At 40.9% G+C, this 14,660-nt stretch overlaps 1 protein-coding gene across 1 annotated transcript in view; it reads right to left on the bottom strand.

The window, feature by feature from the left end:
- SNTG1 (syntrophin gamma 1) overlaps nt 1-14,660 on the bottom strand; it is a 252,627-nt gene that overhangs the window by 71,633 nt on the left and 166,334 nt on the right. Inside the window, exons 10-11 of the mRNA XM_018058524.1 lie at nt 10,841-10,971; nt 3,578-3,707 (exon numbers count right to left, since the gene is read on the bottom strand). Of these exons, the coding sequence (XP_017914013.1) occupies nt 3,578-3,707; nt 10,841-10,971 (261 nt within the window). The remainder of the gene's footprint in view (nt 1-3,577; nt 3,708-10,840; nt 10,972-14,660) is intronic.

Here is a 14,660-nt window from a genome sequence, read left to right on the forward strand (position 1 = left end):
GTCCCTGGAACATGGGAGACTGGGGAGCTTGGGCTGGAAGAACAGAGAAAGACTGAGGCCCAAAGAGAAGGAACTAAGGCCAGGCAGGCAGAGGCCGGCTGGCTAGGGGGCAGCTCCTTGGAAACTTCCCAAGAAAACTGCCCATTTGCTTATGACTACAATTGTCAGTTAACATCAAAGCAAAGGGTCTGGATTGTGCAACAAAATTACCAGCTAACTTTTTCCAACCTAAAAATTTATTGAAACTTCCCTGGTGTTTCGGTGGTTGGACTTTGCCTTCTAATGCAGGGGTTGTGGGTTCAGTCCCTGGTTGGGGAGCTAAGATCCCACATGCCTTTTGGCCAAAAAATCCAGAACATAGAACAGAAGCAATATCGTAACAAATTCAATGAAGACTTAACAAATGGTTCACATAAAAAAAAAATCTTAAAATAAAAATAAAATTGTTTAAAAGCTTTTTTCTGGTGAGTAGCTTTCTACCAGATAAAGTAGGTTAGTTATTTTATTGAAATCCCCCCAACACAACTTCCCAAAATAAACTCTAATCATGTAAAAAGCACAGCATGATTAAGAAAACGCACTCGTGGTATATTGCTAGACTTCCCCTTGCTCTTATCCTGACTTGACTTACTGTCCCTGCCCTGTCTGATCCCACTCCCCATGGTCCACATCGAGTTGATGCCTGCATGACTGAAGTTCGTATTTGACGTGTGAGGAGAAACAATGGGGAAAACAAGACACTGCCCAGAAGTGCATCCAAGGACTCGGGAATGCCAGCTGCTATAGAAGGAAGAAAACGTCTCCCTCGGTGACACCACGCCTGTCAGAATCTCACTCTGCAACCTCTGATCACAGCTTCAGGCCTTTCTGGTAAATCTCCTTTCTGTTAGGCTTTATTTTGTTATGACTTTCAATTCACCTACGAGCTTTGTTGAGTCTTTCTAAGGCGGCAGACACAATAGAAGTTTTTCCTTCAGTTCTTCAAAACCAACAGTATTATAGAAAAAAAATTCTCTTTTCAGCTTGCAAGTGTTTGCCATCTAAAATAGCAGAACTCTATGGATTAAACATGACTCCCAAATGACCCTTTTTTGGGCTGCTGCAGGTAAATGGGTAAAATAAAGGAAGATGGCTGAAATACAGCCTGCAGGAACTCAAATGACTGATGAGATGTGTGTGTGTGTGTGTGTGTGTGTGCATGTATGTATGTGTATATGTGTGAATCCTGAAGGACTGTGATCATTCCACAAAAATCACAGGGCTGCTGGTTGTTCATGCATTTTTTTTAGAATTAATATGTTTTAACTATTAAACAATGTAGTAGATACTGCCAGCTATCTGACTCAAAAGCCATTTACAGTCTTCTCTTCTTGGTCATCCCACCATAAACAGTACAAAGGTAGAGACTAGCCACCCATTCCCAGAACTGTCATAGGGCTGAGTCAGGAGGAGGAGAAGTGAGTGTTATTAGTCTAGTAAAGAGTTTCTGAAAATTTTATCTTATCTTGATAAAAAAAGGAGAGATATAGCTGGCACTACATATCCTTCTTCCCTTTCTTTCCTGTTCTGAACACTGAAGTGACGTTTGGAACTGTTGCAACACTTCTGTGATCATGAGGCAGCAAACTCAAGGTAAAAGCCAACACTCTAGGAGTAGTGGGTAATAGTAGCAATAATGTGTGGACAGAGAATGGGTTCTGGGTAGATGGTAGCTTCCAAGAAATGCTGCCATCCATGACTCTCTTCATTTGGGAAAAAAACCCACTATTTACTCCTTTGAGGTCTCTCTAACTTGTTACTGAGAGCATTCTCATTGATAAAAACATTTGGGGAAGAGAGTCTATCCTTTTTCTCATAATGAAATATGATTATGTATTTTGAAAATCTCACATATGCAACCATACATCTTCATCTAATATTACTGATTTTCAATGAACCCTTAAGAATAGAAGCATATTGCATAAATATTTGTATTTATCTATATGCAAAGACATACACATAAGTGATACATTTCAAGTACCACATTCCATTCTGATAAAGGGAACACATGCATAGGACATATGTGGAAGAATTTAGACCAGAAGAGATTCCTTTGCGTTAACAGGTAACCTTAGTAGAAATGTCACATGAAATTCTCTCTGCTTATCAATCAGGATCTATTTCAGTGCTGGAGCAGTAAAAAGTGATTGGAAAGGTTAGATTCATGAAATTCTGGCTGAGAGAGAGCTCTGCCTTTTATTTGCTTCCTTCTGTCTCTTTTAAAGATGAAGGACTGAGGGGTAGGTCTTTGGTTGCCAGAAATCAGAGCTGCTTAATGGTCTAGTCACCACTAGACATTTATTTTAGCTCAGCTTGTCCTGTGTGATTCACATTCTGGTATCCACACAGCCATTCTTCAGAAAATGAAGAATCTCAAATGACAACCGGACAAAACAGAGATGTGCAGCGTCACATACAATGAGCGAAACTATAGGGCCATTTATCAGCAGTTTTGGATTAAATCATGAAATTTAGAGTGCCGCTGCAGAAAGGAGAGGTGCAACTGTTTCAGCATCATTTCAGGGCCAGAATGGCCAAAGCACTTCTTCATTTAGCCCTCGCAGAGACCGAGGCTAACAGCATTCATTTAAGAAGAGGAGCTTAAAGTCCAGCTCAGAGCTGGTGCAGGGAGACCTGGGCTCTACACCGAGTCCCCTGACACTGCAGCTCAGCTTCTCTCCTGGCAAAAATATCACTGCAAAGGCAATCGGCTTGAATCCCCTTTGCCTGATCACAGGAGAGTGTGTTTGAAGTTACACTTCCATGGGTCCTTTCGTGGTCCCTCCATGGGTCCTCCTTCACATCCGTCCTGTCCTTCTCCCTCTGCTGTGTGTGATATTCACAGGCTTCCAACCATGCCCACTGAGGCTGTGAGAAACACATACCTTCCCTTGCCACCCGAAGACAGTCCCTGTCCAGGTGCTTTAGCTCAGCAGTTATTACACAACTTTTCTTGTGATTTTATTACAAGTGAGTTATTCTGAAAAGATCTAGGGGCTCAAATAATATTGTAGGCTGCTTTGCAAGTGGACAAACTAGTAAACATATAGATGTATAGACATATAGGTAGACAAATTCATATACATACATGGATTATAGATGCTGATGGATGGATGATATATATAGACAGACTGTATAGAGATATGAAATGTAAGGTAGATGGATGCATACATACATATATAAAAATATAGGTGGATGATATATATATACATACATATATATATACAGATATAGATATTTAGTGCTTACATGTTAAATATCTATTTTCAGTTATTTAACTAATGTAGATGTTACAATGTTTGTGAGTGGAAATTTAGGTGTAAATACTGTTGTACTGATACAATGGACTAAAACACTCAAGATATAGTGGCTTTCTTTGAGCAAGTATGATCCACTTTAATAATAGCTCTTATGGTGGGTGTGCAGTGGTCCACTCCTAGCAGAACACCATACAGCTGATGGAGTTAACTTGTATACTGAAGAGGTTCACTGAGGCAGGTGGAGGAGCTTTCCCAGCATTCTTGGAACCACTACTTACGTTGTGCTTTGTGAGGCTGGAAATGTTGGTGGCTATTGCTTGCAGCCACTCCCCGCAGTCCTCCGCGGAGAGGCACTGGATGACCCCGCTGCAGACCCCGTCCACGGCGGTGACTTGGAAGGCGTTCTGCCTGCGGAGACATCAGAGCAAATCAGACCAAGACATCATCTCGGGTGTCTGTGTGCAACTTGAGATAGCTGTATGCTCAAAAGCTCTTCTTGCAGACCACATAAATGCAACTTCAAATTCCTCTTTCCTTATATCTTAAAAAATCTGTTATTACATGGAACACGAAAGATGAACCCAGCTTCCCAACTGGCACTAGTGGTAAAGAACCTACCTGCCAAGGCAGGAGCCATAAGAGACGTGGGTTTGATTCCTGGGTTGGGAAGATCCCCTGGAGGAGGGCATGCAACCCACTTTAGTACTCATGCCTGGAGAATCCCATGGACAGAGGAGCCTGGTGGGCTATGGTCCATAGTGTTGCAAAGAGCTGGACACGACTAAGCAATATAGCACACATGCATACAAATATGAACCCAGATGACACACAACTTTGAATTAAAGCATCTTGAGACACAAATAAGTTTGGAGAAAGTTGGAGATGTACAATATATTACGTAAATGGAAGCCTGTCAAAGACATTTGAGAGGGATTATCCCTGTTCCCTGAATATCAGAAAGTTATGCATAGATGTGCATCCATTATTTTGGCCACCATCTCCTCTTGACATTTTTCAGTGCATTTCTGATGGAAAGATCGCACGAACACCCCGCACCCAGATACTGAGCATCATTTAAAACTCTCATGCTGTCATGAGCTGAAGCACTATCTCAGCTGTTCATCTAGCTGTTTGTCTTCTCAGGGATGGTTTTGGACAAGGGTCCACAGCTCTTCACGTCTAAATATTCACGCTGTAAATTGATGTGGATGTTTGCATTTCAATAACAACCACGCTCTCCTTAAAAGTGCTCTGGCCAGACTGAACATCTCTATTGTCTTTTCTTGAGTTTTTGTTGTTGTTAGAGAAAATTAAATAATGCTATCCTAAGTTGTTTACAAATGTGCTGTTGAGTTTAAAGCAGCTTTCTGCAGCTCTAATTACTTACTTTTATTTTTCTGTTTCAAGTTCTTGCATGTTTCAATATAAACTTAATGGAGAGGAATAGATAAAAATCCCAAAATGAATGGAAAGTAGCCAAATGCCTCATGCTTGAAAATTACTCTGCGGTGCAACACAATACACTTCAGAAAATGCACAAACTATCTTTAAATCCCAGCCAGTTTTGAAGCAATAGACAAATGATGTAGTTCAGCATTCCAAAGGCTATGTAAATAGTGTACATTTATATGTTTTTCTCCAATTAAATTGCTTTTTTGTCTCTTCTGAATTTTGTTAAGTAGGTGTTTGTGGATATTGCACATATTTCAATTTCAAAAATAAAGACAGTCCAGCCAGCAATTATCTGCCCCGGCTTCATCATGAGGGTGGTGTCTCTCCTATCCCATGAGACTGGTCCAGACCTCAGAACCGGACACACTTCAGAAACTTTCACACTGAAGGCCCTTTGGATCTACATTATTAATATTTTTAGAGACATTTGTTCTGATAAACTTGACCAAGCACTTTCAACTGATTATGGGAAAGTGTTCAAATATTCTTTTTTATTTGCTCTGAAAAACACATGAAAAGTCTGAGAGGGAGCAGCTATTGTCTGTCTCTTTGAAATAATGTTCTTTTGAATTTGTGACAAGAAAAAAACAGGCACAGCACAAAAAGAATACTGTAACTTGCTGTGACTTTCTCAACTTTAATTTTGATATTCACTAGTGAGTAAGACATTTAAGATATGCAGACAGAAGCTCAACTATCCATGGAAAATGGGAACTAATTTGAGTTAGCAACAACGTTTCTTTCTGCTTTCTGATTATCATAACCGTTGCTTCATGTTCCGTAAATTAAAGCATGTCTTGAACATATTTGTCCTCTCTGCTGTAAATGAATCATGGCAGCTGGGTATTTTTAGCTGATTAGAGTTGATGCACATAGAGGAAACCCACAACCCACGCAATCTCACATGGCACACAGTCTCCACAGTCATTTACAAGGACTAGCCTCTATAAACCCAGGCTTATACACTAATATATACCAAATTTACATTCTGTTTCCACTTTTCAGGTTATTTGTTGGAAGCCCTTTCATGAATATAAGTGAAATATTTCAACAGTTTCTTTGATTACATACAACCTCTTACAAAATAAATAGGTCATCAAGATATTAGCCTGGGCCCTGTTTCTGCTTCTGCTATTGAATAAATAAGAGTACCGGCACATTAGTCCACTTAGTTGTGCCCCAATTTCCCCTAACAGAGAATGAGGGGAACATACTTTACAGATTCAACAAATATTTATGGAGTAACTGGTGGGACCCAAATCCTCTCATTGATCACTGAAGCACTGAGAAAGAACTGCCAACGTGTGACCCTGAGGCGATATTTAAGAGAGTTTGGTGAGCATGAGTCACCCAGCACTTGGCCAGAGCCCCAAGGCTGTGCTGATATTTGTGCTTCTAGAAAATGGAATTCTTTGGGTCAAGATAATCAGTAATTGTAAAAAAAAGAAAGAAAAACAAAGTTTGTTTTTTTCAGCTTGCTTGATCATATATTTTCTGAAATCAGTAAACTACACTACCCACCGGAGAAGGCAATGGCACCCCACTCCAGTACTCTTGCCTGGAAAATCCTAAGGATGGAGGAGCCTGGAAGGCTGCAGTCCATGGGGTCGCGAAGAGTTAGACACGACTGAGCGACTTCACTTTCACTTTTCACTTTCACGCATTGGAGAAGGAAATGGCAACCCACTCCACTGTTCTTGCCTGGAGAATCCCAGGGACGGGGGAGCCTGGTGGGCTGCCGTCTATGAGGTAGCACAGAGTCAGACATGACTGAAGCGCCTTAGCAGCAGCAGCAGCAGCAGCACACTACCCACTAAGTAGGGCTTCCCAGGTGGTGCTAGTGGTAAAGAACCTGCCTCCCAATGCAGGAGACATAAGAGATGTGGGTTCGATCCCTGGGTCCAGAAGATCCCCTGGAGGAGGGCATGGCAACCCACTCCAGTATTCTTGCCTGGAGAAGAGGATCCCATGGACAGAGGATCCTGGCAGGCTACGGTCCATGCGGTCACAAAGAGCCAGACACGACTGAAGTGACTTAGCATACACATGCACCTGCTAAGTTAGCATTGAGGTATTGGGAAATATGAAAATTTAACAACATTTGTAGTAGTCTTGACGATTCCTAGATTAAATTACGATTCTTTGTACACACACACAGATACAAACACACACACACTTGCTCAAAAAAACCCCACAATGACAAGATTACAGTTAGATAATTTGAACTTTTTTCCACTTTCCACTCAATATTGTTTTCTATTTTTCTAATGATTCTTGATCACTACTCTGGCAACAAAAAGTTATGCTCAAATGTTGCTAAATTTCAAAGTAGTTTTTTCCATTTAAACTACAAATTTATTCTTCCCTTGCATGAAAAATTCATAAATAATTAATTGTCAATATGCATATACATCAATATATACAATTCTTATTTACACAGTTAGTAATTCATGTTTGCGTTCATTGTTCATCACGTGCCACATGCAGGCACATGCAGAAGTTTACTTTGTGAGGAGTGAGGAGGAGAAGGCGGTGGTGGAGGGGCATTGCAAGCAGGAGGGAGAGTCGCAGAGCCTTAGCTGCACCAGTCTGGAGTGGCTGGATGGCCTTGTCCAGGAGGGGGTTAGTGGGACTGTGGGAAAGCAGGCAGAGTTGGACAGGGCAGAAGGGTGAACATCATGGAAGGAACTTCAAGTCTATGGGAACCGCGGCTGAACCTCCATGGAGAACCTCATAGTCAGATTTGTGTGCACTGGGTTGATTGTGTCAGACAAAGTAGGATGACCGGCAAATACAAGCTGATGTGGGACTGAAATGCACATGTGTGAGTGGGAGAGAAAGTAAATTTTAGCTCAAGGATATTGCAAAGGCTGTGGACCAACGAGAGCTTCCCATAAAGGAAAATGAGGGAGCAGGTCTGGGGTCCACCTGGATGGATGGCTTATACGGGGGATAGGAGAAAAAGCACATGCTTTAGACAGGAGGTGATTCCTCCAAAAACAAACAGCAGCAGCATGAAGGCATGATGGGCTTAGAGGAATGGGGGCTGTATGGAAATTAATCTGTTTCTCAGTCTATTCAGGATTTCTATTCTATAGTTAATACAATGACACACTTTCTTCTCCTTAATAACCTTCCCATTCTAATCTCCTGACACTGAAATGTTCTGCAATATTATGATACTTCAGAATTGAACTGAAACACATATTTCCAAGTCATTATTATACACTGAACATAAACTGTCTTATTATTGATAAAATGTTATGATGTTTTCATTCATATTTACACAATAGATATGACAGTAACACAACTTTGTTGCAATTAAATATTAGAGGTATTATATCACCAAAGTTTAAATTATGGGCCTTGGAAAAACCAACCAACATATAACATCCTGGGTTTTGATCTCAGTTCAACAATTTTGTATATTTGTCATCATGGGCCACTAATTTATCTTTTCTCTTTTATTGAGCTCCTTCAGGGAAAGAAGCAAACGCAACATCTTGCATATAGACATTAAATCGATATTTATTGAGTGAATGAGTGAACAGTAAATTAGCTCTTGAATCTGAATTGTTGTGCAATCCACTGAGAAGAGTGTTGTGTTTATAACTGCTTATTACTGTCATAGTCACTGAGTGTAATTAATTCAACTGCTAAAAGCTGTTGATGTGTTGAGGTGTCATAAAAATAAAAATGGAAGAAGTATCTAGATTCATACAATTTCCTTTGTCTCATAAATTTTTTTAGCTAAACATTTCTACATCATTTAACTACAAAAGATTTTTTTAAGTAAAAAGAACAAATATACACACTAAAAACACCATTAATAGAAATATTTTAAAACTTCTTAAAGCAGAAGACAAATAGATCCAAAAGAAACAAATAAACAGAAATAGAAAGATTAAAAGTAGGACATATTTGAATAACAGTTATCTGAAAACAAAAAAGAAATATCTTGAGGAATTTAAGATACATATATAATTCAACCTTGAATATTCATTGGAAGGACTGATGCTGAAGGTGAATCTCTTATACTTTGGCCACCTGATGCAAAGGGCGGAGTCACTGGCAAAGACTCTGATGCTGGGAAAGACTGAGGGCAGGAGGAGAAGGAGGTGACAGAGGATGAAATGGTTAAATGGCATTGGTGACTCAATGGACATGAGTTTGAGCAAACTCTGGGAGATGGCGAAGGACAGGGAAGCCTGGCGTGCTGCAGTTCATAGAGCTGCAAAGAGTTGGACATGACTCAGTGACTGAACAACAACAACAACAACAATATAATTCAAATATCTTCAGAAATATGCACAAAGATAAGAAAGAAATAAATGAATTAGTTAAGGTGTTTTAAGTTTCTAGAATTTCCTGAAAGAGGTAAAATTAGTAAGTTGTACTGGTGGTGGTTTAGTTGCTAAGTCGTGTTTATGACTCTTGCAACTCCATGGACTATGGCCCACCAGGCTCCTCTGTCGATGAGGTTCTCTAGGCAAGAATACTGGAGTGGGCTGCCATTTCCTTCTCCAAAATAAGTTGCATTAAACACTAATAAATAGTGCATGGTGGTCTGAGTATTGGTGCCGCACCTCCTAGTAACATTTTGAAATCCTAGTGACCAACATGGTGGTGCCAAGAGGAGATGCTGAAGCCACGAGGGTCAAGGCCTCATGCACAAGATCAGTAGTTCGTAAAAGAGTCTCTGGAGTGACCCCTGGCCCCACCCCAAGGGAGGACAGAGGAGAAGACAGCAGCCATGAACTAGGAGTGGTCTTCATCAAAGAACATGAGGACTCAGCCATGACCTGGATGCCTTAAACCAAGGCTTCCAGCACCCAGAGCTGTAAGAAACCATTTCTGTTGTTTGCTGTGAGTACTGGGGCTTCCCAGGTGGCACAGTGGTAAAGTACCCACCTGCCAAGGCAGGGGACACAGGTTAGATCCATGGGTTGGGAAGATCCCCTGGAAGAGGTAATGGCAAACCACTCCAGTATTCTTGCCTGGAGAATCCCAGGGACAGAGAAGCCTGGTGGGGTGACAATCCATGAGGTCACAAAAGAGTCTGACACGACTAAGTGACTAGAGAACAACAACTGCTATGATTATCTGCCATATTTTGTCATAGCAGCCTGGAAGGACTAAGACATATGGTGTAATGTTTAGACAATAACTAAAACCAAATAAAAGGTGTATAGATAGTGATATAATAGAGGGAATATTAAAAATTTAAATATTTAATTACTTTGAAAATGAAAAATAAGTTCAAAAAAAAGCATAGAAAAACTAGCGTGTTGATACAAAGGACTTTTTTTCTTGAATATATACAAAACTTTCAAATCTCAACAGTAAAAAATAAAATGGTAAAAATACGTAAGTAAAGCCAATTACTAAATAATCAAGAAACAAAGAGATATTTCACCAAAGAGGATTTCCTGTGATAAAAACGCACATGGAAAGATGCTCAACATTATTAGGACACACAAATTCAGGTCATGTGACACAGTGTACCCACACCTTACATCAATAAGAAGGCTAAAGTGGAAGATGGCAGCAACTCTAACCTAAGTCTGCAGCTGCTGGGCTGAGTGAGGTGACCCGAGGAGGGGCTGCTAGACTCTCTACCCTCTTCCCACACTGACCGCTCTGGCTCACAGGGACCTCTGGCCCCACTCCACCTGTTCTCTCAAAGATGGCGTGAGGCGGTGGGCGGGGGCTGACTGCCCTCAGCTTCCCCTCCATCCCTGCCTCTGTGAGCAGGTTCCACGGAGAGCCAGAGCTTCACCACTAACTGCAGCAACAGCACAGTGTCCACGGCCACAGCCATCCACCCTCCTTGGTGGCAGCAAGGCCGGCCCAACCATGGAGCGGAGGCCCCACGAGGGGAATGGCCACAGGGGTGGAGCTGGTGTCTGAGGGTTCCCAGGGCTCGGTCAGCAGGGCTGAGAAGCGAGCCAAGCCCACGCCCACCATTTGCCCTGTGGTGTGTTTGCTACCTGGCCCTCTTCCCACTTTTGGAAGCGCACTGAACAAGGAATCACAGTCCAGTCACCAGCCAGACTCCAGGCCTTGCTGTTGGCGCCGGTGGAACTCACCGGCTCAGGTCAGTCCCGGGCAGGTACTGGGAGAACCGTGAGTGCAGCAGCGGGATGAGTCTCAGGTCGCACCACCGCTTCTCCCACCGCAGCCCTGGGGACGCGGGCCACGATGAGCAGGACAGCGTGTCCTGAAAGGAAAACAGACTTTCAGCATCTGGCCACAAACCCCTTCCACCATAGGGCTATTTCCCCCTAAGCAATCCAAAGATAGGGATAGAATACCATGGGAGATCCATATTGACTGGCAATGAAATTACATTTGCTAATGTCTCCATTAATGGAATCCTATAAGAAAGTGAGGAGGGGATCGTTGAGATGAAAAATCATAGTGAAAAACATATGAAAATAGTGGGTCAGGAGCTGGAAGTAAAAATAAAATTGGGACAACTGAATCCATTCAAGAATGCAAAGATGGGTCAAAACTGTAACTGTGATGAACTAGCAGGTAACAAAAAAATAAGTTCAATTAGCAAGTATTTTCTATCTGTGAAGCACAAAACATTACAAGGGCTTGTGATTCATTGGTTAGTTAAAAATATTTTTGAATAGAAAGAATATTCCTCTAAAACAACTCTCAAACAGTACTCAAGGAAATCATTGTCAATTTATTTAACTTTATATTTATAAGATGTTCGTATTTTCTTGTATCGTTTTAAAATTATGTTAAGATAACCACTACTGGTTTGAAATTCCATGTATTTTAAATTCCATTAAAAGTCTGTGTTTTTTTCCTTTTGTACAGAGAAGACATACATTTGAATAAAATTTGAGCTTTTCAGTGGGTGTTGATCAGTGCTTGTTTCATTTTCTTTCACTGTTGGATTTCTCCTTGGCTCTAGTACAGGGAATGATGCTGGTGTGTAGGTTGTCCTGGGTTCTACCAGCCAAGGCTCAGTTTGATCAGAGAGCTGATTTCTCTCTAGTCTAGAGATTCTTTGTGTATAGATGGGTGCTTAGTCATGTCCGATGCTTTGTGTCCCCATGGACTGTAGCCCACCATGCTCCTCTGTTCATGGGATTTCCCAGGTAAGAATTCTCTCATTCTTGAGTGATGATACTAGAAGGAGTTCAATACTGAACTTCTGTGAGTCTAGATATTATTAACCTTTTCTTCTGGTATTAATTTCTTCAAAATTGCTTATGGCAAAAAAAAGTCTTCCATTATTTTCACCAAAGGTTGAGTGCTCTCTGGTATTACTATGTTAATTGTCAACAGTTGTGCCAGTGAAAGTCCATGAAATCCTTGGAGCAGTTTGGAGCACCTGGAAGGGAGGTCTGGCTTAGACGGTCAAGAGGCCCCTTGGTGTCCAGTCTCTCAAGCACTCAGCCTTTGTGCAGGATGGTCACGTTCAGGGCTTCCATGGTGACTGAGATGCAGAGACCCAGGGTTCACATCAACCATCCCCTTTCTCCTCCTGTCAAATGTCACAGACAGTCAGCACGTGGTCCAGGTGAGGCACCATGGGGAGAGGGCTGAGACTCCCATTAGAATGAAACCACCTGGGTTCAGAATCATGCTTCCCCAACTGATGAGTCCTGGGAGAGTCACTCACCAAGTCTGTGCACCCATGCATCTGTCTCCAAAGTCATGGCTGTCACCAAGAAAACCCACAACTCCTCCTAAGTCTTTTCTGCACAGGGGTACTTGAAACCACCATCCTATGTGACATCCTGGGGAAAACAGATGTGGCTTCCTTGGTCAGGCTGGACCCGAACAAGCAGCCCAGAGAAGCGAGCAGCAGAAACCCACTTGTGGGCTTTTGCTTGAGGCCCCACCTGGGAGGATGTGCAGTCAGGCATTGACCAGAGGCCCCCAGCTGGTCAGCAGCAGTGTCAGGATCCACCCAGACCTATATCTCTCTGACTCCACAGCCAACATGTGGCCCAGAGCCCAAGATATATCATTCATAATCAGAGCTGAAATGATGGAAAGAATGACTCAGATTTTTGTCTTGATTATTTCACAATTCTGCAAAGTTATTTCAGGCAAATTATTTACAGATGGACACTCGTTGTTCATGAAAAGCACAAAGAACTCTTCTCACTCCATTGTTCCTTGAACAAATGGACAGAAAAAGTAAAAGAACATAAAAGACTTAAGAAATGGAATATAGAGAATGAAATCACCATAGGAGAGGATGATAAGCTTTACCAATCACATTTTATAGACTTCGTGTGCTGGCAGGTATGAAAATACACATGACCTTTGACCCTTCCTGATATAGCACCTCAACCTGGAGTCTTTAAGTATAAAAGTTGAAAAATGTTACTTCCTTGTACATTTCTTTCTCATAAAAAATATGTTATAAATCCCACTTCTGCTATTGAAATAATCAAGGTTAGTGCATTTCATTTTATAGATTTGTTATTTACAGTGAAATATCTGGTGTCTTTTGAAAATTATTTACACTTATTGCTTAAATTATGATATATGATTATGATATTATTAGAATATAAATTTACTTTCTAGTCTTTTTCTGTAACAACTGCCAGAATTATTTTTAATTGCATACAAATGATCTAACAACACAAAGATTTTTATGGTTTTAAGGCCCATAACTAACTTTCAAAACATTTATTCTTCAATGTCAAGAATGTTGTTTCCTATAATAGTAATAGCACAAATGGGAAAAGTAGCATTAACAGTCTTTGCTTTAAAATAAACTCTTGCCTGACTTCAGACTATACTACAAAGCTACAGTCATCAAGACAGTATGGTACTGGCACAAAAACAGAAATATAGATCAATGGAACAAAATAGAAAGCCCAGAGATAAATCCACACACCTATGGACATCTTATCTTTGACAAAGGAGGCAAAAATATACAATGGAGAAAAGACAATCTCTTTAACAAATAGTGCTGGGAAAACTGGTCAGCTACCTGTAAAAGAATGAAACTAGAACACTTTCTAACACTACACATAAAAATAAACTCAAAATGGATTAAAGATCTAAAGGTAGGACCAGAAACTATAAAACTCCTGAGGAGAACATAGGCAAAACATTCTTTGACGTAAGTTACAGCAAGATCCTCTATGACCCACCTCTCAGAGTAATGGATATAAAAGCAAAAAGATCTAATTAAACTTTAAAGCTTTTGCATAATGAAGGAAACTATAATCAAGGTGAAAAGACACCCTTCAGAACAGGACAAAATAATAGCAAACAAAGCAACTGACAAAGAATTAATCTTAAAAATATGCAAGGAACTTACGCAGCTCAATACCAGAAAAATAAACGACCCAATCAAAAATGGACCAAAGAACTAAACAGACATTTCTCCAAAGAAGACATACAGATGGCTAACAAACACATGAAAAGATGCTCAACATCACTCATTTTCAGAGAAACACAAATCAAAACCACAATGAGGTACCATCTCACGCTGGTCAGAATGGCTGCTATCAAAAAGTCTACAAACAATAATTGCTGGAGAGGGTGTAGAGAAAAGGGAACCCTCTTATACTGTTGGTGGGAATGCAAACTAGTACAGTCAGTAAGGAGAACAATGTGGAGATTCCTTAAAGAAACTGGAAATAGAACAGCCATATGACCCAGAAATCCCACTGCTGGCCATACACATTGAGCAAACCAGAATTGAAAGAGACACATGTACCTCAGTGTTTATTACAGCACTGTTTACAATAGCTAGGACATGGAAGCAACCTAGATGTCCATCCACAGATGAGTGGATAAGAAAGCTTTGGTACATATACACAATGGAATATTACTCAGCTATTAAAAAGAACACATTTGAATCAGTACTAACGTGGTGGGTGAAACTGGAGCCTATTATACAGAGTGAAGTCAGAAAGG

This window comes from Capra hircus, chromosome 14 (genome assembly GCF_001704415.2).
Source record: "Capra hircus breed San Clemente chromosome 14, ASM170441v1, whole genome shotgun sequence".
Taxonomy (NCBI): Eukaryota; Metazoa; Chordata; class Mammalia; order Artiodactyla; family Bovidae; genus Capra; species Capra hircus.